The following is a 24661-nucleotide window of genomic DNA, read 5'->3' on the forward strand; positions in this document are numbered from 1 at the left end:
GGGAAAGTTACCTGGACACTTTGCTCCAGAAGGCGGTCACACCCCTCAGATTAGGTCATTCAAATTCAGTCTGTGATCAGGGACAGGAGGGTGTGACTGCAGGTGAAGCAAGTAGGGGGACCCAAGGATAAGCGTTCGAGGAACCTCAGCCCCTGCAATCGTCCAACAGTTACAAGGTTCTTGCAAGCTATGTGGACAAGAGCGGGGACTGCAGGGAGGATGAGGGAACTGACCGCAGCATCGTGGTACAGGGAGACATTCAAGTGGGGGGAGGAAATAGGAATGCAGTACTGGTAGGAATGTTTGCAGCTGTGAGCATGAATCCCGATGGCTGTGATGCCTGCCCAGTGCCAGGGTTAAGGACATCTCCTCAAGGCTGGAGAGGAACTTGGGGTGGGAGGGAAGCGATCCAGTCGTTGTCATCCATGTTGGTACCAAGGACATTGATAGGGCTAGAAAGGAGGTTCCTCTGAAAAAATTTGAACAGTTAGGAGCTAAATTAAAAAGCAGAATCTCCAAGGTAATAGTCTCAGGATTACTACCTGAGCCATGGGCAAACTGGCATAGGGTAAGTAAAGTCAAGGAGTTAAATGTGTGGGAGGAATGGGTTTCAGTTCATGGGGCACTGGCACCAGTACTGGGGTAGAAGGGAGCTGTTCCAGTGGGACGGGCTTCACTTGAACTGTGCTGGGACCAGTGTCCTGGTGAATCAAATAACTAGGGCTGTAGTGAGGGCTTTCAACTAAATAGAGGGGGGGAGGGTTCTGGAGAGGGATATGTAGGCTTACAAAGCAAAAGGATATGGCAGCATTGCAGGGCAGCTATTTAGGTAACGATATCTAGAGTGTGACAGGAAGGGACAGAATGTACAAACATTAAAAAAAGCAGCAAATTGGGTCAAAGAGGAAAAAAATGATAAAAAGGCAAAATTAATGGCTCTTTATTTGAATGCATGTAGTATTCAAAACAAAATAAATGAATTAATGGCACAAATAGAGGTTAATGGGCATGATCTTATAGCCATTACGGAGACATGGTTACAAGGAGATCAAAGCTGGGAACTAAATATTCAGGGGTATGTGACTTTTTGAAAGAACATGCAGGAAGGAAAGAGTGGTGGGGTAGCTTTGTTAGTACGAGATGGAAGAAGTATGATAGCAGGAAGTGATCTTGGATTGGAAGATGTAGAATCCATATAGGTGAGGGTAAGAAATAAAAAGGGGAAGAAGACACTGGTGGGAGTAGTCTATAGGACACCTAACAGTAGCTATACTGTATGACAGAGAATAAATCAGGAGATAATGAAGGCATATAAAAAAGGCAGTACATTAATCATGCGTGACTTTAATCTTCATGTAGATTGAGAAAATCAAATTGGCAGAGGTAGCCATGAGCAAGAATTCATAGAGTGTATTCGGGACAGTTTCCTAGAACAATATGTTATGGATCCAACCAGGGATCAGGCTATTTATGATCTGGTAATGTGTAATGAGGCAGGTTTAACAAATGATCTCAGAGTAAAAGATCCCCTAGGAAACAATGAGCATAACATGGTAGAATTTAGCATTCAGTTTGAGGGTGAGGAACCTGGGTCGGAAACAACTGTGCTAAACTTGAATAAGGATAATGACAAAGGAATGAGGGTAGAGTTGGCTGGAGTGGACTGGGAAAGGAGTTCAGCAGAAAAGACAGCTGATAAACAATGGCAGACACTTAAGAAAATAGTTCATGACTCTCAACAAAGATATATCCCAGTGAGGAAGAAGGATTCTAGGAAGGGAATAAACCAACCATGGTTAACCAAGGAAGTTAAGGATAGTATCAAATTGAAAGAAAAAGCATACAATGTGGCAAAGATTAGTGGTAAGCCAGAGGATTGGGAAAGTTTTAAAAATCAACAAAAGATGACCAACAAAATAATAAAGAGGGAGAAAATAAACTTTGAGAGTAAACTATGAAGTAATATAAAAATGGACAGTAAGAGCTTCTTTAAACATATAAAAAGGAAGAGAGAGGCCAAAGTGACCATAGGCCACTTAGAGAATGAGGCTGGGGAAATAATTATGGGGAACCAGGAAATGGCAGAGGAGTTGAATAAAAATTTTCATCAGTCTTCACTGCAGAAGATGCTAATAGCATTCCAAAAATACTAAATAATCAAGGGGCAAAAGTGGGGGAGGAAATAAATACAATAACTATCACTAGTGAAAAAGTACTAGGGAAACTAGTGGGGCTAAAGGCCAATAAGTCCCCTGGACCTGATGGGTTGCTTCCTAGGATATTAAAGGAAGTAGCTGCAGAGATAGTGGATGCACTGGTAGTAATCTTCCAAGAATCTTTAGATTCTGGAAAAGTCCCAGAGGATTGGAAAACTACCAATGTAACACCCTTAATCAAAAAGGGAGGGAAGCAAAAAACAGGTTACAATAGGTCAGTTAGCTTAACATCCGAGATTGGGAAAATATTAGAGTCTATTATAAAGGATGTAATCGCAGGGAATTTACAAATGCATAATATAATCAAGCAGAGTTAGAATGGCTTCATGAAGGAGAAATCATGCCTGACAAATTAATGAGAATTCTTTGAGGAGGTAACAAGCAGGATGGATAAAGGGGAACCAGTAGATGTAATATATTTGGATTTACAAAAGGCATTCGATAAGGTACTGCACATAAGGCTACTTGATAAGATAAGAGCCCATGGTGTTGGGGTAGTATATTAGCATGAATAGAGGATTGGCTAGCTGATAGAAGACAGAGTGTTGGGATAAGGGGGGCATTTTCAGGATGATAACCTGTAACTAGTGGAATGTCACAGGGATCAGTGCTAGGGCCACAATTATTTACAATATATATTAATGACTTAGATGAGGAAAGTGAATGTACTATCGTCAAGTTTGCGGATGACACAAAAATAGGTGGGAAGGCAAGTGGTGAGGATGACACAAAAAGTCTAAAGAGGGAGATAGACAGGTTAAGCGAGTGGGCAAAAACTTGGCAGGTAGAATATAATGTGGGAAAATGTGGGGTTATGCACTTTGGCAGGGAGAATAGAGGAGCAGAATATTACTTAAATGGAGAAAGGCTGCAGAAAGCTGCAGCACAGAGGGATTTGGGAGTCCTCAGGCATGAAACACAAAAAGTTAGCATACAAGTTCAGCAGGTAATAGGGAAGGCAAATGGAACATTGGCCTTTATTTCAAAGGGAATGGAGTATAAAAATAGGGAAGTCTTGCTAAAACTTTACAAGGCACTAGTTAGACCACACCTAGAATACAGTGAACAGTTTTGGTCCCCTTACCTAAGGAAAGATATACTGGCATTGGGGGCAATCTAGAGAAGGTTCACTAGGTTGATCCCAGGTATGGAGGGGTTTTCTTATGAGGAATGGTTGAGTCGGTTGGCCTGTACTCATTGGAGTTTAGAAGATTGAAAGGCGACCTTATTGAAACATATAAGATTCTTAAGAGGCTTGACAGGGTAGATGCTGAGAAGCTGTTTCCCCTTCTGGGAGAGTCTAGGACCAGAGGGCATAATCTCAGAGTAAGGGATCGCCCAGTTAAGACAGGAGGAATTTCTTCTCTCAGAGGGTAGTGAATCGATGGAATTCTTTACCACGGAGGGCAGTAGTGGCTGGGTCATTAAGTATATTCAAGGCTGAGATTGACAGATTTTTAATCCCACATTATGTTCTACCTGCCAAGATTTTGCCCACTCACTTAACCTGTCTATCTCCCTCTAAACTTTTTGTGTCATCCTCACCACTTGCCTTCCCACCTATTTTAGTGTCATCCGCAAACTTGGCAATAGTACATTCACTTTCCTCATCTAAGTCATTAATATATGTTGTAAATAATTTTAATCAGTAAGGGAATCAAGGGTTATGGGGAAAAGGCAGGAAAGTGGAATTGAGGATTATCAGATCAGCCATGATCTCATTGAATAGCAGAGCAGACTCAATGGACTGAATGGCCTACTTCTGTTCCTCCATCTTATGGTCTTACGGTCCGTCTGGATTTAGCATTCGTGTCTCTGGGAGTGGGATTTGAACCCACAAATTCTGACTCAGAGATGAATGAGTTGCCCACTGAGCCATGTAGTTGACACCTAGCACTATGGTAAATGTTAATACTTAAGTAACGTTTTAAAATTCATCCACCAGATGTGGGAACACTGGCAAGGCCCACATCTATTGTTCATCCCTAACTTCTCTTGAGAAAGTGGTGAGCTAACTTCTTGACAACTGAATAGCTTGCTAGGCCATTTGAGAGAGCAGTTAACAGTGAAACACATCGTTTTAGGTCTGAAGTCATTATCGGGCCTGAACTGAGTGAGGACAGCAGGCCCTCGAGCCTGCTTCACCATTCAGTAAGATGGTAGCTGAAGTATCACAGAATCTTTACAGTGCGGAAGGAGGTCATTCAACCAATTGAGTCTGCACTGGCTCATTGAAAGAGCATTCTATCCAGTCCCACTCCCCGCCTTATCCCCTAACCCTGCATATTCTTTCTTTTCAGGTAGCACTCCAATTCCCTTTTGAATACCTCAATTGAACCTGCCTCCAACACTCTCTCAGGAAGTTCAATCCAGACTCCAACCACCCTCTGGGTGAAAATAATTTTCCTCACATCACTTTTACTCCGTTTGCCAATTATTTTGAATCTGTGCCCTCTAGTTCTTGATGCTTTCTTGAGTAGAAACAATTTCTCACTATTTACGCTGTCCATACCCCTCAGGATCTTGAATACATCTATCAAGTCTCCTCCCAGCCTTCTGTTCTCCAAAGCAAACAATCCCAACCTCTCCAATCTATCCTCATAGCTACAGTTTTTTATCCCTGGAATCATTCTTGTGAATCACCTTTGTACTCTCTCCAAGCCTGCACACCCTTCCTCAAGTAGGGTGCCCAGAACTGGATGCAGTATTCCAGATGAGGCCTAAATAGTTTCTTATACAAGTTCAGCATGATCTACTTACTCTTGTACTCAATGCCAATATTATTAAAGCCTAAGGTACCACATGCTTTATTAACGGTTCTCTCAACATGCCCTGCCATCTTCAATGACTTACGTACATAAACACCAAGGTCCCCCTGTTCCTGCACCTCCTTTAGAGTTTATCCCTTTATTTTATACTGTTTCTCCATATTCTTCCTGCCAAAATGAATCACCTCACACTTCTCTGCATTGAACTTCATCTGCCACTTGTCTGCCCAATCCACCAACATGTCTATGTTCTTTTGAAGTTCAAGACTATCCTCATCACAATTCACAACATTTCCAATCTTCATATCATCTGCAAATATTGAAATCATGCCCTGCGCTCCACAGCCTAGGTCATTGATATATATCAGGAAGAACAAGGGTCCCAACACTGACCCCTGGGGTACTCCACTACAGATCTTCCTCCAATCTGAAAAGCAGCCGTTTATCACTACTCTCTGTTTCCTGTCACTCAGGCAATTTCCCATCCAAGTGAATAGCGTAGATACATTTAAGGGGAAGTTAGATAAATATGTATTGGAGAAAGGAATAGAATGTTATACAGCAGGGATAGGTGAAGGGGAGTGGGAGGAGGCTTGTGTAGGGAACAAACACCAGGAACTGGTGACCTGTTCCAACAAAGGCCTTGAGTAGTTAAGTCGTTGGGTTGAAGAGGAGACACCTTAAACGTTACTTTAATTATATAACTGTCATCTATTTCTTTACATGCAAGCAAATAAGTTAGACAACATAATGCCTCGAACAAACATTGGCAAGGATAATGAGATGCTGGGCTCAATGACACACGCAGGGGTTTGATGAACTCTCTCCTTGGGCAGTATGAGACAGAGACAGTCTTACCTTATGCACAATGCCATCCCGCTTCTCATCTCCCCGTAGCAGCCTGCTCTTACCAGACGCATAGGTGCCAGACACAACAAGAGCCACATTGTACCCCAGCTTTGCCCTGGAAAGCAGCGGTTTTACCAATCCCTCGTAGACTACCTCCTAATGTGCAAAGTCATAGAAACAATAATATTAGAGGAATGTCTTATCTTGGCTCAATTGGCAAATACATCTCAGGGTGCAGTACTGGAACCACATCACATAAACCATCTGCACTTTATTGGATAAATGGCACAAACCATTTGCCACCCCTGTACAAGTCAACAGATAAGACATTGCTGATAATATGCTAAGAGAATTGGCTATTTTAGGTGATTCAATAAGTCCCTATTCTTCTTTCATTTATTCATAGATGTAAGACTTGCTGATAAAGCCAGCATTGCCCATCCCTAATGACCCTTGAGAAGGTGGTGTGCAAATCGCCTTCATGACAACTGAGTGACTTGCTAGGCCATTTCAGAGGGCAGATAAGAATCAACCACATTGCTGTGGGTCTGGAGTCACATGTAGGCCAGACCGGCTAAAGACAGCAGATTTCCTTCCCGAAAGGACATTAGTGAACCAGATGAATATTTATGACAATCCAATAGTTATATGGTCACCATTACCAATAGTAACTGTTTATTCCACACGTTTTAAATCAATTTAGTTTGCATTTCTCAACTGCAGTGGTGGGATTTGAATTCATGACTCCAGATCGTAGATTCAGGCCTCTGTATTATTAGACTAGTAACATAAGCACTATACTACTGTTTCCTGTAATTAACGATTTTAAAAACTCTGCTGATTTCAAAGTCGGATCTTTAAGCAATTTCAACCAGTTGTACTTCACACAAAGAATTACTTTGTGGACTTCACTGACTGTGGTTATGTGGGCCAACACTGCAGTCACTGTGCACCAGGAGTGCTCCAGAAACAGCAGTAAGATGAATGATCAGTGAACCTGTTCAGTTGCTATAATCCAACATCTGAAATTCCCTCCCTAAACCTCCAGCTCTCCATTTATCTCTCCTTCTTTAAGACGCTCCTTAAGACCAACCTGTCCTAATATCTCCAGATGTGGTTCGGTGTCAAAGTTTGTTTGATAAGGAACCTGTGATGTTTTAGATATTTTACTTTGTTAAAAGCAATATATAAATGCAAACTGTCATTGCTGTTGTTGTTGCTGCTGTGCTGATTGAGGGAGGAATGTTGGCCAGGATGCCTGAAGAATTCCTTGCTCTTCTCCTTTAAAGTCAACACAGATGGGCAAATCTTGATTTATTGTATTTTGAAGAATGATACATCCAATAGTCCACTATCATCTTAATACTCAGGGACTAAAAGGGTAAAGTTACGATGGCAGGTTGCATAGAATAGGCTTGTATTCCCTTGACCATGGAATATTAAGGGGTAATCTAATTCAGGTGTTTAACATGATTAAAGAAGTTGATAATGTAGATCAAGACAAAGGTGGGAGAAGTCCAGAACAAGGGCATGAATTTTATGATCCTGTTGTTGTGGGGGGGGTGGAGAAGGCCATAAAATGTGGTGAGCCATTGTAAACACCATTGACTTTGCCGGGAATGTAAAATCCTGCTGCCATAAAATTCTGCCCAAGTGCTCAGGTCCTTAAAATCAAAGCTAAGCCATTCAAGGGTGATGTCAGGAAGAAATTCATCACACCAAAAAAAGTCATTAAAATGCAAACAAACACCAGGGTTCATTTCTAGAGGGATAGGACTGAAAAGCAGAAAAGCTAGGTTACACTGGTTAAGTTTTGCTTGGACTGCACTTACAGAACTGGGAACTGTTCTGGTCTCCATATTATAAAAAAATACAGAGGCACTGGAGAAGGTGCAGAAAAGATTTACTAGAATGGTAATAGAACTGAGAGGTTTTTTTTTATTCATTCACGGGATGTGGGCTTCGCTGGCTGGGCCAGCATTTATTGCCCATCCCTAGTTGCCCTTGAGAAGGTGGTGGTGAGCTGCCTTCTTGAATCTCTGGTGTAGGTACACCCACAGTGCTGTTAGGGAGGGAGTTCCAGGATTTTGACCCAGCGACAGTGTAGGAACGGCGATATATTTCCAAGTCAGGATGGTGAGTGACTTGGAGGGGAACTTCCACGTGGTGGTGTTCTCATCGGTCTGCTGCCCTTGTCCTTCTAGGTGGTAGTGGTCGTGGGTTTGGAAGGTGCTGTTGAAGAAGCCTTGGTGAATTCCTGCAGTGCATCTTGTAGATGGTACACACTGCTGCTACTGTGCGTTGGTGGTGGAGGGAGTGAATGTTTGTGGATGTGGTGCCAATCAGGCAGGCTGCTTTGTCCTGGATGGTGTCCAGCTTCTTGAGTGTTGTGGGAGCTGCACTCATCCAGGCAAGTGGGGAGTATTCCATCACACTCCTGACTTGTGCCTTGTAGATGGTGGACAGGCTTTGGGGAGTCAGGAGGTGAGTTACTCGTCGCAGGATTCCTAGCCTCTGACCTGCTCCTGTAGCTACAATATTCATGGCCAGGATATTGAGGTCGGCGAGCCGGGGTTGGGGCCCACTCGCCGATACGGGGGGGCGGGGCCCACTCACCGATACGTAAAATGACGCGGGATGATGTCCGGCGGAACTCCCGACGTCACCCAGCATCATTTCAATTTTCAGGTCAGCGGGGGTGCAGCCGAATCAGCTGTGCGCCCGCCGACCTATCAACGGCCAATTGAGTCCATTTAAAAAGTAATTGATAAAAGCAAAATACTGTGGATGCTGGAAATCTGAAACAAAAACAAAAATAGCTGGAAAAACTCAACAGGTCTGACAGCATCTGCGGAGAGGAACACAGTTAACGTTTCAAGTCCGTATGACTCTTCATCAGAACTAAGGAAAAATAGAAATGAAGTAAAATATAAGCTGGCTGAGGGGTGTTGGACAGGTAAAGCTGGTTAGAGGGCCAGTGATTGGTGGAGGCAAAGAAGAGATTGCCAAAGATGTCATAGATAAAAGGACAAAGGGGTGTTAATGGTGATTTCTTAGCTAATATCACCACCGTTAAAACCCCTTTGTCCTTTTGTCTATGACATCTTTGGCAATCTCTTCTTTGCCTCCACCTATCACTGGCCCTCCATCCAGCTCAACCTGTCCCACCCCCCTCAACCAGCTTATATTTTACCTGTCTTCAATTTTTACTTAGTTCTGTTGAAGAGTCATACAGACTCGAAACGTTAACTAGGTTCCTCTCCACAGATGCTATCAGACCTGCTGAGTTTTTCCAGCTATTTTTGTTTTTGTTTAAAAAGTAATTGAACTAGTTAATGGACCTGCCTGTCCAACCATAAGGTTGGCGGACAGGCCGGGAGCCCTGGCGGGCTTCAGAAAAAGCATGAAACCTCATCCATGGACGGGATGAGGTTTCATGTAAGTTTTTAAAAATTTAATAAGAGTTTGAATGAAAGTGATGAACATGTCCCAACTCATGTGACAGTGTCACATGTGGGCACATGTCAGGGAAATTTTAATTTTGTACATTGACCATTTTTGAATTTGGCGGCGATCTCCCTGAGGCAGCACTTAGCCTCAAGGAGATGAGTGCGCTCTTTCGCACACTCCTGGCTGAGGGAATCCTCCCCCGCCCGTACAGAGAGCGCATAGTGCTTCCTGGTGCACGTTGGGCGGACCTTAATTTGCCCACCCATGTGAAATGGCAGCGCACCCCATCGGAGGTGCATCTGCACACGCCCGCTCCTGCTCTCTCCCCCCCCGCGCCCCTCCCCGATGGGGGAAAGTTCTTCCCTATATGGCTAGTCCAATTCAGTTTCTGGTCAATGATAACCCCCAGGATGTTGATAGTGGGGGATTCAGTGATGATAATGCCATTGAACATCAAGGGGCGATAGTTTGATTCTTTCTTGTTGGAGATGGTCATTGCCTGACAATTGTGTGGCGCGAATGTTACTTGCCACTTGTCAGCCCAAGCCTGGATATTATCCAGGCCTTGCTGCATTTGGACATGGGCTGCTTCAGCATCTGAGGAGTCGCGAATGGTGCTGAACATTGTGCAATAATCAACGAACATCCCCACTTCTGACCTTATGATGGAAGGAAGATCATTGATGAAGTAGCTGAAGATGGTTGGGTTGAGGACACTACCCTGAGGAACTCCTGCAGTGATGTCCTGGAGCTGAGATGACTGACCTCCAATAACCACAACCATCTTCCTTTGTACTGGGTATGACTCCAACCAGGGGAGAGTTTTCCCCCTGATTCCCATTGACTCCAGTTTTTCTGGGGCTCCTTGATGCCATACTCAGTGAAATGCTGCCTTGATGATAGGTTATACCTATCAGGAAAGGTTGAACAGGCTGAAGCTCTTTTCTCTAGAGAAGAGAAGGCTGAGCTTTTTTTTATTCCTTCATGGGATGTAGGCATTGCTTGCAAGGTCAGCATTTGTTGCTTATTGCTAATTGCCCTTGAACTAAACATTTCAGAGGACGGTGAAGAGTCAATCACATTGCTGTGGGTCTGAAGTCACAGGTAGGCCAGCTGGGGCAAGGATGGCAGATTTCCTTCCCTAAAAGATATTAGTGAACTACATGGGTCATTATGACAATCAATGATAGTTTATGGTCACCATTACTGAGACTAGCTTTCAATTCCAGGTTTTAGTTAATTTAGTTTAAATTCCCCCAGCTGCCATGGTGGGATTTGAACCCATGCCCCTGGACAATAAGCTGGACCTCCGGGTTACTAATCCGCAATGCCACCATCGCCAATTTCAGGTGTGTCCTGATAGAGGTCTTCAAGATTATGAATGGGTTTTAGAATGTAGACATAGGCTGGCATTCTCCGGGCCTGTTGGCATTGGGCGTCATGGTGGGTGAGGGCTAATGGGATGCAAAGTAAGGCCCGACCAGAATCGTCCCCTGACGTCAGATTTTCCATTGCGCTGGCGGGAAAACACGCCGACCCAGAGCAGGTCTGGACAAGTGTGACGTGCAGAAGTCGTGACTTACCGCCAGGGCCTTGCTCAGATCGCGGACATCCAAGGAGTAGAAGATGCCGGAGCCCGACAGCTACCGGACCCTGGAGGAACATGTGCATTGCATGCTGGGTGGATTCTCATGGACACGACTCCGCCGCAAAGCAGCTCACGGAAGGTCGGACGTCTCCGTTGATGTCTCAGGTTTGCTTCGGAACATCACGGTCTTGGCCATGGGATGCTATGGATGATCGGTGATGGGGCGGGGAGAGGAAGGTCTAGCAGTGTATGGGAAAGGGAGGTGTACCAGTGGGGGTGGCGGAGGTGAAGTTGTGGGGGTGGAGGTTGAACAAAGGTGTCAGGGTTTGACGTTGGGAGGGGGAGGACGAAGGTATTGGGGGGGATGAGTTTGCGAAAGGGGGACAAAGGTGTCGGGGGTGATGTTGGGAAGTGGGGGGCAAAGATGTTGGGGGGATGAGGTTGGGGGAGGGACGATGGTGTCAGGGCTGAGGTTGGGATGGGGAGGAGGGAGTACGGGGAGGGGGGTGTAACAGGGAGAATGCAGTAAGTGGGGAGATAGGTGTAAGGGGAAGGAAGGTGTAAGGGAAGGAGTTCGAACGGGAGATGGAATTCGGAGTGGGGAAGGAGTCCAGGGGCAGGAAGGAGTCCAGGGAGAGGAGGGAGTAAGGGGGGGTGATGTCCAGGTGAATGTGCAATGGAGGGGTCTGTGAAGTTGATGCATCCTAGGGAGCGAACTGAGGGTGGGTGTAGTAGAAGGGAATGGTGAGTATGAGAGGAGGCAGAGTAAGCCAGAAGGGTGGGAGGGTGAGGGTGCAACAGTAACAATACAAGGAATGGCGAGGGTAGTTGTTGGGTGCTCAGAGATAGACGAGGAACTTTGGGGTGGGACGGAGGAAGTTGGGGAGGTCAATGTGGATGGGGGTGGGATTCTCAGGAAGGTAGGGAACATGCACGTTCACCTGGGCATCCCGGAACGACAAGAGTTCAGGTTGGTAGGTGATGGGTTGGACGGTAATGCTGAGGGGGTCAACAGTGATGTCGGAAAGGACATGGGTGACTCGGGGAGGGGAAAGAATGGGGGAGTTAAGGAGAAACTTTGGTGTGGGCCCTCTGGAAAACTGAGGCCTTAAGAACGCCGGCTTGTTTTGGCTGTCCTCCTGTGGGCCAGCTGCTCCCTCTGCGGTGGCAGAGGACGAGGTTGAAGGGGTCACAGGCTCTGAGATTCCTGAGTGGATGACCCAGGGGTGTCCAGCTGCTGTTACTCTTTCCTTCGGGTGCCTGAAGACCCCGGCCTGACACCTGGAGGGGAAGGAGCACCTGGATGGGCATCGAGGTGCCTTGTTTCCCTCTCGTGTTGCCCCTGCAGGAACTCACCTATGGCTACTACGATGGAGGGCAGGTCTGCGCACATCTCCATGTTCTGCTAGACCAGGGTCTCCATGGTATCCGCCATCCTTCCCATGGGGGAACTCCACATGCACACGTAGGGACCACTTCATCAGAGCAAGCAGGCACTCTCCTCTGGCTCACATGCCACTCTGTTGAGGGCTTCCAACAGGTCTGCATGATGTTCCGCTGCCTTCTGCTGACTCTCCACAATTAGTTGGAAGGCCGAATCTAGAGGCCCATCATCTGACTCGGACCTCACAGATGTCTCTTCCCCAGTAGACCGCCGAGTGCCGGGGAGCTCGGCCGAATCTGCCTCCTCCTGCTGCGGACACGTATCCGTGTGGGGAGCACCAGATTGTGAATCCGAGCCTGCTCTAGATGTAGGTCCCACCGAGGTGTGTGTCTCTGCGCTGGTGGAGGGTGTGGGTAAGCGATGTGACAGGTCTTTCAGGCCGTTTATTTCCAGCTCTTCAAATGAGGAAGGGTCGTCTCGGTTGGAGGTGAGGACCTGGATGGCTGAGGGTGTCGGTCGCTTGGCAGAGCTCCCTGTGAACTGAAGTAGAGATAATTAGTGCCTGGCAGCAGAGGCAAAAGCAGGAGGTTTCACCTTTTAACCCACAAATAGAAAAAAATATAAATTGAAATTAAACTTAAAGACATACCTTATTCCTAACATGCCCAAATACACACATAACTTAAATTAAACTACCTCCATTTCCAAACAGTGTTCGCCACCGACATCACTGTCGCCACAGGCATGGTCCACATCCTCACCAGTCAGCGCGATGGCACTCTCCTCCAAGTGAGTGAGGTGCCTAATGTGGGCCACTCCACCCCCGGACTGGGACCTCTGCTGTTGTCAGCCAGCTTCTCCTGTGTGAAACAGATGGGGAGAGTGCGAGCTGGATACATGGCACTGTGTGGAATGTTTGTGTGGTGAGCGGAGCCATGGATGGGATGAGGCCACGAGCTTGTGAGGATTTGAGTCTGATGGAGATGTGAGGGTTTGTGTGAGAGTTAGTGGTGTTGTCCCTTGAGGTGTGAGATCCCTGTGGATGTGTGATGGGTTTGTGAGTGTGTGAGTTGAGAGCGATGAGGTGGTTGCCTCACTCTGGGCAGAATGGATGAGAACATTCATCCTCTTCCTGCACTGGATGGCTGACCTCCTCTGTGCTCCAGTGGCACTGACCGCTGCTGCCACTGCCTCCCAGGCCAGGTTAGTAACTCTGGTAGATCTCCTGTGGCCAGGGCGAGGGTAGGGGACATCGTGGTGGCCTTCCACTGTGTCCAGCAGACACCCCAGAGAGGCGTAGCTAAATTTGGGGGCTGCCGTCTTCTTTGCCTTCAGGGCCATCTGTCACCCGGAGTGGTCCTGGTCTGTAGACATGAAGTAAGCATGTGGTCTGGTACATTTTAAATATGGCGCCTGTAGCAAGGGAGCGCTGAGGTGATGGCGTGACAGGCAAATTCGAGCCTGCCCGCCAGCAATCCGGCATGTTTCCCAAGAATGCATTATTAATGAGGCTGGGAATGGGACGATACAGCGTGAAAAGCCACCATCGCGGCTGGCAGGTAAAACATCCTTTTTCCTGTCTGCTACCGCACTTTGTGCAAATCTGGGACGATTCCGCCCAAAGAGTTCCACTTGCAGGGGAGGCCAGAACTAAGAGACATAATACAAGGTAGTCGCCAAAATCCAACAGAAAATTCAGGGGAAACTTCTTTACCAGGGAGTGCTAAGAATGTGGAGTTCGCTCCACAAAGGTTACGGTGAACAGTATGTCAGGTTAACCTAGATAAATACATGAAGGATAAAGAAATAGAAAGATATGTTGATAGGGTGAAATGAAGAAAAAGGAGGCTCATGTGGAGCAAAAGCCATGGATCCCTTGGGCCAAATAACCTTTCTCTATAACAAAGGGCGGTGGAGGTCAGGAACTCTCTCCCTCAAAAGGCTGTGGATTATGAGGGGTGAACTGGAGCTTTCAAGGTGAAATAAGTTGTTGTTAAGCAGGGAAATCAGGGCATATGGAGCAAAGGCAGGTGATTGGAGTTAAGCCAATTCACTATTGCTTGTTCTGAGCTCTCAGCAGGACCAATTTCATCCTCTTTATGCTGATGTCTAGTTTAAATGTATGTGTTTGAAGTTTCCGATGGTATAAACAGGGGCCATCCAACTTCCAACATAGTGAAAAAAGTTATAGCTGTTTGAAGTCCAAGGACTGGTGAAAGAAAGAGAAATCTTGCTGAAGGCATAATGTTTTGTTGTCTCACCTGGTCAGTGTCCTGGTTGAAGACAGCATCGTATCTGAACGTGCGTTCCTGGAAAAACAGAATTTTTTCAGTGGTTGGTGATCCATCAAGCTCGCTCCTTCCACATCGAATATACAATCTACAGAACCAGATTAACACAAAGTCCTACAGGGCTCAGGGGCAAGGGCTACCAACCAAATATGAGGCATAGTGATCCTTCAGAGTTCTTGGAACTTTTCACACTTGGCGCCACCAGAATGATACCGTGGAGCAGGTTCAAGGGTCTACATCTGTTCCTAACCACTTCTAACTCCAAACCTTCCTTCCCCATTGCCATTCCACCACCCCTGCTTCTCTGAACTGTTTCCAATGCAAGTAAATCTCTCCTTAAATAAAGAGAGCAAAACTACTCAGTACTCCAGGTGTGGTCATACTAATGACCCCTACAGTTGCAGCAAGACTTCCCTACATTCATATTCCAATAAAGGCCATGATTCCATTTGTACAGTTAGGTCGTAGGGAGGAGGCAGGATGTGCAGGACAACTTATTTGGAGTGTTAATGGAGCATGGAAGGAGCACCAAGCACATAAATCTTGATCAAAACATAAAGCTTATCCTAAGCGTCCAATGGCCGTTTTTGACTGACCTTTTCTCCAGCGTTCTGATTTATGACAGACAGGCTTTTGGAACCTTTGATCGTCAGTGACGTTAACTTTCCCTCATCTTCATCTATAAACCCGAACAAAAATTCAGAGAGAAAAGAGGTCAATGAAAATGCTGCTGTCCCCGAACCCACGCTATTCACCTTATCAAATGTTTCTGATGGACAGACTGTGCTGCCGATATGTACGGCTTAAAGGGTAAATGTAAAATAGTGCCATTTCATGAAATGTAAACACTAGTTATAATTACTTAAAGTTTCAAATACAATGCAGGTTATTTTTGTGTATGGAGTTAATAAAGAACGTACATTTATGCTGAACTTTTCAAGTCCCAAAATGTCATTCTGGACAGTGCAGTTAGCTAGATCAGACCCTCTACACTGCCATCCACCCCCTGCATCAACAATTCACAGACTACAACAGGTGGGTCACCTGGGAGTCACCTAAACCCCCAAAATCACTCTCCCACAAGGAGAACAGCTGCTGATCCTCAGAAAGTTCTCACAGTTAAGTGTGATGCAGACACAACGTGGGACAAAATCCCAAAGCACCAGATTCAGGAGATAGAAACTCCTCACCTGAAACATACTGGAATCCAACAGCAACCCGCACAGGAGCTAGTTCCATTGCCTGAAACAAATAACAAGCAAGTGAGGAATCCATTTTGTTGTAAGCCCCTATTTTTAAAAGCCGGCAGTGCTTTTCTGACTGTGGCAGTTTGCACAAAGGTCACAAATAGCCTGACCCCACCCCCCTCAGCTAAACAACATAGGAAGAGGCCATTCAGCCTCTCGAGCCTGTTCTACCATTCAATTAGATCATGGCGAACCTGTATCTTAATTGCATCTACCCACATTGGTTCTATAACCATTGATACCCTTGCTCTATCAATCTCAGTTCTGAACTTTTCAATTGATTCCCGTCCTGTATAGTTTTTCAAAGGAGAGAATACTAGATTTCCTCTATGTGAAGAAATGCTTCCTGACCTTCCCCCGAATTACCTGGCTCTAATTTCAAGGTTATGCCACCTTATTCTGGATCCTCCCATCAGTGGAAACATATTCTCTCCATCTGCTCTATACATTTAGATCTGAACTTTCTCACAATGCTAAGAGGCTAACATGTCTTCACCACCGCTGTAACAGGTACACATCTGATGCTTTGCTTAACCTTAACATTAGCGGTTCCTGTGCCCTGGGAAGAGATGACAGATGTACAAGAATCTGGAACTTGTTGATAAGAATCGTTGGGAGCTGGCACAAAGTGAACAAAGGTCATGGAATTAAATGTAAAAGAAATGGGATTGTAACACAGTCCATGTGATCTCTTGGACTGGTTTTGATTGCCTTATAGAAACATAGAAAACAGGAGCAAGAGTAGGTTAATCGGCCCTTTGAGCCTGCTCCACCATTCAATTTGATCATGGCTGATCCTTTATCTCAATGCCGTGCTCCCACTCTCTCCCCATACCCCTTGACACCATTGTTGTCTAGAAAGCTATCTATTTCCTTCTTAAATATATTCAGTGACGTGGCCTCCACAGCCCTCTGTGGTAGAGAATTCCACAGGTTCACCACCCTCTGAGTGAAGAAGTTTCTCCTCATCTCAGTCCTAAATGGCTTTCCTCTCAAGGGATCGGAAAGCAATTTTCCAGGGATGTTTCTTCCCTTATTAGCCCTGGATCTTTCCTCATGGTGTATTTAGGGGTGTTGTCTGTGAGTATATGCCCCTTGAATCCTTGCAAGTGTTTGACTCCTGTGCTTTGAACTCTCATTCCTGGTCATAGACAAGCCTCTGTCTACTGCACAATACCTGCCTGAAACTATGCGAATTACTTCCCCTGTATATAACCCCAGTCAAATAAACAGACCCACCACAACATGCTGACAATAGTCAGATTGAACCTGGAAATATTAACTGTCCTACAGTGGCCAAGCTGACCCATGCACTCCTCAATCAGGTGTGGAGATCAAGTTCAATCTCAGGTCCAGGCTAAATTGGTTGGTATCAGCTGGGACAGTGGTGAACTGCACACACTTGAGTTAGGAAAGGAGGAATAATTTAGCTTGTGGTTCCTGCTGACTCTTACATGTGTGGACTTTGGTTAGGGACAAAATTTGGTACAGATGTGACATTCTCTATGTAAGGGAGAGAATAAAAATTGCCTTTGAATTCTGCAGAGGTGTACTGCCTTAACCTTTGGAGAAGTATTTTATCAGCTAGAGTTTTTAAGCGATTGGAATATGGGAGGGTGTTATGGCACAGCCGATGGTAAATGCTGAGCTGTTCAAATCCCAAAAGGAAACTTGAAACAACTGCCACAACTTGTTTTGCAATTTGTATAAATTTCTAGATGCATGCCTTGAATTCAGTAGTAATAAGACCACCAAGTCTTACAGGTTTTTACAAAACTAGATTAAACATTTATTAGTAGAAGAAATTACTTTAAATACATATATAGATCTACAAATTACTACCATGATAACTTCTAAATCCCCGACTTACTCTGACTCCCAGTTACACTTGCGTTAAGGCAACAGTTAGACACATAGATTTTAAAAGACCCAGGCAAAGAAACACAATACCCTGAACCAGTCGAATTCAAAGTGAGTTTTCTTGACTTCTGTTCTTAGAAAACAGCAGCTTAACATAGATGTTGAAGGCTTTTCACACTCATTAGTTCTTAAAAATGCCTACCCTTACACACAGCCTTCACTCCTTTATGTATATTTTCCCCTTTGAATGCAGATTCCCATTATTTCACTGTGTCTTTGGACTTTATTGTTCTGATAATAAAAATCTCTTATAGTACTAAGTTTTACCAGTAATCTTTGGAAAAAATAAACACACTGGGCGTAATTTTCCCAAATTTGCACTAAGTGCAGTAGTGGGCGGGTAAAATGACATTTTACCCACTGGCTGTGATGGTGGGTTTTCACGCTGCATCATCCCGAACCTGCCTCATTATTTATGCACTCCCAGGGAACATGCTGTTTCGATGGCGGGCGGACTCTCATTCGCCCACCCGCCACTACCCTGCCGCTGCATCACGCCGGGCACCATGTTTAAAGTCCAGCCGCAAGCACTCATCTCAGTGCTTTCAGACCACCACCAGGAAAACATGACCCCGAAACTGAAGAAGACTGCAGCCCCCAGGTTCAGTGACGTGACTCTCAAGTGACTTTTGGATGCCATGGTGCCATCGAGGTCTGCCGGGATGTCCTCTACCCCTGCTCTGGCCGCAGGATGGGCAGCAACAGCACTAACCAGGCTTGGGAGGCGGTAGCAGCGGAGGTCAGTGACAACGCCCTGCAAAAGAGGGCGGCCACCCAGTGTCGCAAGAGGATGAATGATCTCCTCCATTCCGCCAGGGTAAGACACACATCTCGTCTCTCAACTCACACACTCACAAACGCACCATAAATCCACAGGGCCTGCACTCACTGTCAGTTCAAGGGACATCACCATTCACTCTCTCACACTCACCTTCATTGTCCTCATCCCATCCATGGGACCACACAACACCCACACAGGCCAGGCATACTTGCCATCTGGCCTGGCAGGCATCCTGCTTAGAATTTAACCATCTCTATCCATGCAGGACAAGCTGGCACACAACAAGAGAGAGAGGTCGCAGACCTTTGGCGTAATGCCCGAAATCACAGACATTGAAAACAGAGCCATCCAGCTGGCCGGCGATGACCAGGACCGGTCCTGTGCTGACAGTGAGGTCGGTGCTGCTCTACCAAGTGAGGACCCAGCAGTGCAACATCCATCAGACAACTATGCCATCAGTGATGTGTCCTCTTTCACAGGCCACTGCCATGCACTAATTATCTCTCCTTGCTTTCGCAGGCACATCTGCCAAACAGCCAACAGAATCCAGGGCCTCCAATCAAGACCCGAAGAAACCTCTGAAGAGGAATCTGAAGGCACCCTCCAAAGTCCCGTCACAGCGCCCACCCACACCCTCCACCAGCGCAGAGACACACACCTCAGTGGGACCTAGCTTTAGAGTAGCCTTGGAATCACAATCTGGTGAGCACATTGCACCGTCCGATCCACAGCAGGTGGTGGCAGGGACCTCCCTGGTGTCAGGCACTCGGAGGACAGCTGGAGGCCAGAAATTTGCTGAGTCCGAGTCAGATGAGGAGCCTCTGGACTCAGTCATGTCACAGTTGCTGGAGCTGCAAAGGCAGGCTGGGGAACATCAGGAAGGGATGTCCGCTGCTGCTCTCAGATTGCAAGGCATGATGGAGGAATCCATCCACCTTCAGGCTGAGGTGATAGCGCCAGCATACCAATGCACCAAGGTCAACACTGGTTGGTTGACGGCTGCCATAGAGACCTGGGTCCAGGACATCCATCCTGCACTGCTGTGCGGGCTTAACTCCATCGCTGATGCCATTGTTGGCCTCCAACAGTGTGTACGTGAGAGTGGTGCTGGGCAGCTCGATCTCACTCCAGCTACCCCTGCTCCTCAAGGAGTCAGCCTGGGGCCCCCAGGCACCCATAGGGAGGAGGATCAGCAGGTACACACTCTGGGCCCATCCATCCAGATGACTCCGAGAGTGTCCGGACCATCCAACTCCCCTCTTCCTGTGACCTCAGCAGCTCCAGATCCACAGGCCGAGGAGGGTGCCACTGCCACACAGCAGGACCCTGGAAGCAGGCCGGGACCCTCAAAGTCTCAGCCCTCCAGAGGACACCTGCCAAAGTGATCACAGACAGGGCGTTGCTGTCAGCAGGCTGCCTCCAAGTGGAGCACCTAGACGTAGCGGCAGGGTTAGGACAGTTGAGGAGAATTAGTTACACAGCCTGGGCACGGGTGTTAATCACTTGTACATACTGTTCACTATTGTCAATAAACTCCCAAGAATGTCTCCCTGCCTATGGCTCCTTGTTCTGATGAGCAGTGTTCATGTCACTCAGACATGAAACCTTTCTGCACAAAATAAAGGCAGGTGTCTCAGTCCAGGGCCTCTTCCCTGTGCTCTGTGCAGCCTTCAAACCAAAGAGATGGTCTGGCCTCACACTCCCTGGAGACATTACTGATGCCTGCACCTCAGCGATGCTGGTCATTGCTGCCAGAATGTAGTGGGCAGGTGCCACAGAGTTCCATCATTCTCTCTGTGTGCTCTCAGCACCTTTAAGGTGGAGCTGGCCCCCATCTCTTCAGCATCTGTGACCAGTGATGCTGTGCTTCAGCTCCCAAAGGGCTCAGATGCTGAAGGTGGACAAAGCATCAGATGCTTCTAAAGTTTCATGGCTGTGTCTCTATGATATGACCCTGATCACAGAGTGCAAGCGATCTGCCCTTGGCCAGACAGGAATCAGACATTCTCAGAGGCTATGTGAAGATTTATGGAGTGTCCTTACTGCATCTTGTCATGATCTTCCTGCGATCGAGCGACTATTAGGGCCTCCACTGTGTCTCCATGACAGGGCCATTATCACAGAGGGTATTCGCTTTGCCAGAATCCAGACTGGAATCAAACGTTCGCAATGCAATGTGAGGAACTATGGGGTCACCTCACTGCATGTCGTCATCATCCTCCACAAATCTGGCAGCTATGAGGGCCTCCTGAGTGTACCTGCCTCATCTGGCCAGTGTGAGAGCCTCATCCCTGTCATCGTTGCCTCCGAGGACCTCCTCAGCCTCATCCCCGTCAGCGTCCTCCTCATTGGAGGGGGTGTAGCACCCTCTGCAGACTATATTGCAGGGCTCCACCAGACCGGTCCAGGCACCGCAACCTCATCGTCAGCATCCCGATGGTCTGTTCCACCAAGTTGCGAGCTGCTGCCTGAGCCTCATTATAGCGTCGCCCTGCTGCAGTCTGAGGCCGCCGCACGGGTGTCATCAGCCACAGCCTCTGCGGGTAGCCCTTGACCCTGAGGAACCAACCCTGCAGCTTCTGTGGAGCCTGGAAGACTCCAGGGATCTGTGACTGACTGCAGGATGTAGGAGTTGTGCACACTCCCTGGAAACCGTGTGCACACCTGCAGGTTGTGTTTGTGGTGCTCGCACACCAGCTGCACATTCAGTGAATGAACCCTTTGCGGTTGTTGTAGTCCACTGTGTGTTGTGACGGAGATCTGAGTGCCATAAGAGTGCAGTCGATCACACCCTGCACCTGTGGGAAACCTGAGATCTGGGAAAATCCAATCGCTTTTACATCCTGGCTGACCTGGTTCCGGGCGAAAAGCACAAAGTTATGTGCCCTCGAGAAGATGGCATCCATGACCTCATGGTTGGGTGACTTGTGGGGGGAGGTTTGAGAGACCCCACAGAGGTCACCTGTGGAGGCCTGAAAGGAGCCATTGGTATAGAAATTGAGCACTGTGGTCACATTCACAGCCACTGGCAGTGGATGCCCTCCATGTCCCGTTGGCTCAAAATCCTGCAGCAGGTGGCAGATGTGATTGAACAGGTCCCTAGACATTCGCTGTCTTCGGCGACACTGGTTCTCGGTCATTTGCAGGAATGAAAGGCGGTGTCTATAGACCCTGGGTGTCGCTAGGCGCTGGCATGCAATGGCTCGCTGGGCTCTTGGGCGGTGTGTGCAGGAGCCCCAGCTGCCCCCTCTTCCTGAGGTTGCTGCTCCTGCTCTGCGCAGCCAAGAGCTTCAGTCACTTTCTCTTCCGTCTTCTTTGCACTCTGTAGGCCATCAGGCATACAGCTAGTTCACCAGGCTCCGTGATCCTGAGGTACTCCTCCTGCAGGATGAAAGAGAGAGGCACATGGTTAGCATGGGGTGTACGAAAAACCTGTCCTGGTTAAGTGTGAAGGCCCCTTAATGCTTATCGGAGAGCACTGGCCACCACTTGGATGGCCTGAGATTAGTGCGCTGCAAGGCTGCCCTGTTAGCTTGAACCATGGGGGAGACTGGTCCAAACTGGGATGCTGATGTTGCAAGAGGCTGAGTGCCTCCAGCAGTGACTGCTACATGGCCAGTTTTAGCGAGGAGATTGTACAACGTGTGCAGTCCAACTGTTCTGCAACCCACTAAAATGTTCACGAATTTGCAGTCTGTGCTGGTGGGGGAGAGGGCAGGGCTGGGGGGTGGGATGGCGGTGAGGGGGAGCTATGGAGCGTTTGGTGGCACTTTGATGCCACTCTGTTGCTTGAGTGGGCAGATAAGCCAGGAGCCCGACCCCAATCATATCAATGTGGCTGCGCCTGAACTGTCTCAGTTGCAGAGGAATGGTCACTTTCTACAGGTTTCCCTAATGCGTGGCCACTTCCCTCGCCCACCCTACCCCCCAGCCCAAATGCTTGTGCGCTATATTCAACGGCAAGGCTGCACTTGCCCCCCCGCTTCCCCTCACCCTCAAAAGTCACCTCCGAGGCAGGGCGGCACTTAACCCTGACTCCCCGCCGGTGCCCCTGAAGCCTGCGCAATCACCTCCAGTTCACCCAAAGTGAAGGCCGCCAAGTGCCCATCGCCCATGTGCTGTTGTGAAACACATCAACGCACTTTCCCGCTGACGTGGACGGGCGATCCAGCAGGGGGTGCAAGAGCCTGGCGGGATGGCCTGATAATGATATGCTGGCGTATTACGATGAGGTTCCCAATGACCAATGGCAGGAAATGCAGCCTGCCATCGGCAGGCTGAGCGGGCAATCGCGACTTGCCTTCCCGCCATCGTGAAACCGATCGCACCGTATTGTCCGCTCACGCCACCTATCACACCTGCCGCCAGCGGGCATGGAAAATTCTGCCCACTGTTTCTAAACTTCACCTGGCTCGGTGACACATTTCACTCCTCCTTTGAAAACAATCTAGGCTGGTTTATTTAAAAATGTCCTTTTTCACCTTACATTCTAAACATCCCCCACATTCACCATGTTTACATCAAAGCTGTCGGAGCTGCCTTTAATCCAATTAATTCTCACACACACAGGCACATACAGACCCAGAAACCAGTATTTTACAATAAATTCCAATAACATTATTAGAATCATTATATTTTCCTGACAGAGGGAAAGAGTGGGAGCGGGGGGAGGGGAGTGGGATGAACGGGATTGCTTTTCAAAATAGCCGGTGCAGACTCACCAGGTTGAATGGCTGAAATGATTTTGAACAAATCAGCCGTGACTCAGTGGAAAACACTCTTGCCCCTGCGTTAGGAGGCTGTGGGTTCAAGTCTCACTCCAGGGACCTTGTGCACAAAATTTAGGCTGGCAGTCCCTGAGCAGATGTTGCACTGTCGGAGGTGCCGTTTTCAGGTGGACGGGAAAGATCCCATAGCACTAGCTCCTGTAAGGAAGAGCAGGATTATTCTCCCCGGTGTCCTGTGCAAATGCTTATCCATCAAAAAGAAAATTATCTCTCAACCTCCCATTCCAAATTACTCAAAGCTATCCTCACCTTTTGTAACCAGACCTTCTTTTCTACCTTTTACAGTTTTCACGCTCCCTCAGGCAAAAAGGGGAACAGAGCAAAGTGAAATAAGTTATTCGTAATTTCTTTAAAACCTACCTCTGTGACCAAGCTTTGGGCCATCTGTCCTAATTGCTCCTCCTTTGGCTCAATGTCAATTTTATTTTATATAACGCTCCTGGAGATGCTTTACTACGTTCCAGGCACTATATAAATGCAGGTTGATGCGGCCTGTCTTTCAGATGCTAACTGGCCTACTATGCATTTTAACACTTTTTTGTTTTAAATCTAATATTTATCAAGATTTTAAGATTCTCTTTGAAAGCAGACATTAAGTAATAAATGGATAAAGAACCTTATTCAGTCCGGTGACTGCCCACTCACTGGAGCGAATATTGGCTTGTTCCACTTTTGTACTCTTAAGCATCATTCAGTGCCTTTAGTACTTCGAACTGGGACTCTGCAAACACAAGTCAATACTCAACAGGTTAATAATTAAAAGATGGCGTGTTCGTCTGCTGCAAATTTACAATCAATTTTTTAGCAGGCAGGGAATTATGTTACAATAGAAAAGCCAGTTGGTTAAATTATAAATAACTTGTTTCATTTTGTTCTGTTCCTCTGTCTGTCATCCTCTCACTCTAAACTACTCAAAGCTTTCCTCACCTTTTGTAACTGGACTTTCTTTTCTTCCATTTACAATTTTCAAGCTCCCTCAGGACGCTTTCACAAATTCTTCATTTTTCTTTCTTGAAATGTAGTGAATTCTTTCCCTCCTCCCTGCCATTTTTAAAATAAGGCCCTTAATTTAAGGCCTACGCGCTCTGAGTACATGAGCCGAGAGGTCACTGGCAGTTCGACGGAGATAACTTGGAAAGAAGGAAAATCCTTCAACTGAGATGGAGAGAGACATTTCAAGTCCTCAACAAAAACAAAAATACCTGGAAAAACTCAGCAGGTCTGGCAGCATCTGCAGAGAGGAACACAGTTAACGTTTCGAGTCCGAATGACCCTTCAACAGAACTAAGTAAAAATAGAAGAGAGGTGAAATATAAGCTGGTTTAAGGGGGGGTAGGACAAGTAGAACTGGATAGAGGGCCAGTGATAGGTGGAGATAAC

General features: G+C 47.0%; 1 protein-coding gene across 4 annotated transcripts in view; it reads right to left on the reverse strand.

The window, feature by feature from the left end:
- Positions 1-23933, reverse strand: part of LOC144686054 (kinesin-II 85 kDa subunit-like) — an 80023-nt gene extending 56090 nt beyond the window's left edge. For all 4 annotated transcript variants that reach the window (XM_078551212.1, XM_078551213.1, XM_078551211.1 and 1 more), the window contains exons 1-5: positions 23642-23933; positions 15737-15788; positions 15143-15225; positions 14517-14564; positions 5843-5989 (exon numbers count right to left, since the gene is read on the reverse strand). In XM_078551212.1, coding sequence (XP_078407338.1) covers positions 5843-5989; positions 14517-14564; positions 15143-15225; positions 15737-15788; positions 23642-23665 — 354 coding nt within the window. In that variant the 5' untranslated portion in view covers positions 23666-23933. The remainder of the gene's footprint in view (positions 1-5842; positions 5990-14516; positions 14565-15142; positions 15226-15736; positions 15789-23641) is intronic.
- Positions 23934-24661: the final 728 nt, after the last annotated feature.

This window comes from Cetorhinus maximus, chromosome 10, assembly GCF_964194155.1.
Source record: "Cetorhinus maximus chromosome 10, sCetMax3.hap1.1, whole genome shotgun sequence".
NCBI classification, from domain to species: domain Eukaryota; kingdom Metazoa; phylum Chordata; class Chondrichthyes; order Lamniformes; family Cetorhinidae; genus Cetorhinus; species Cetorhinus maximus.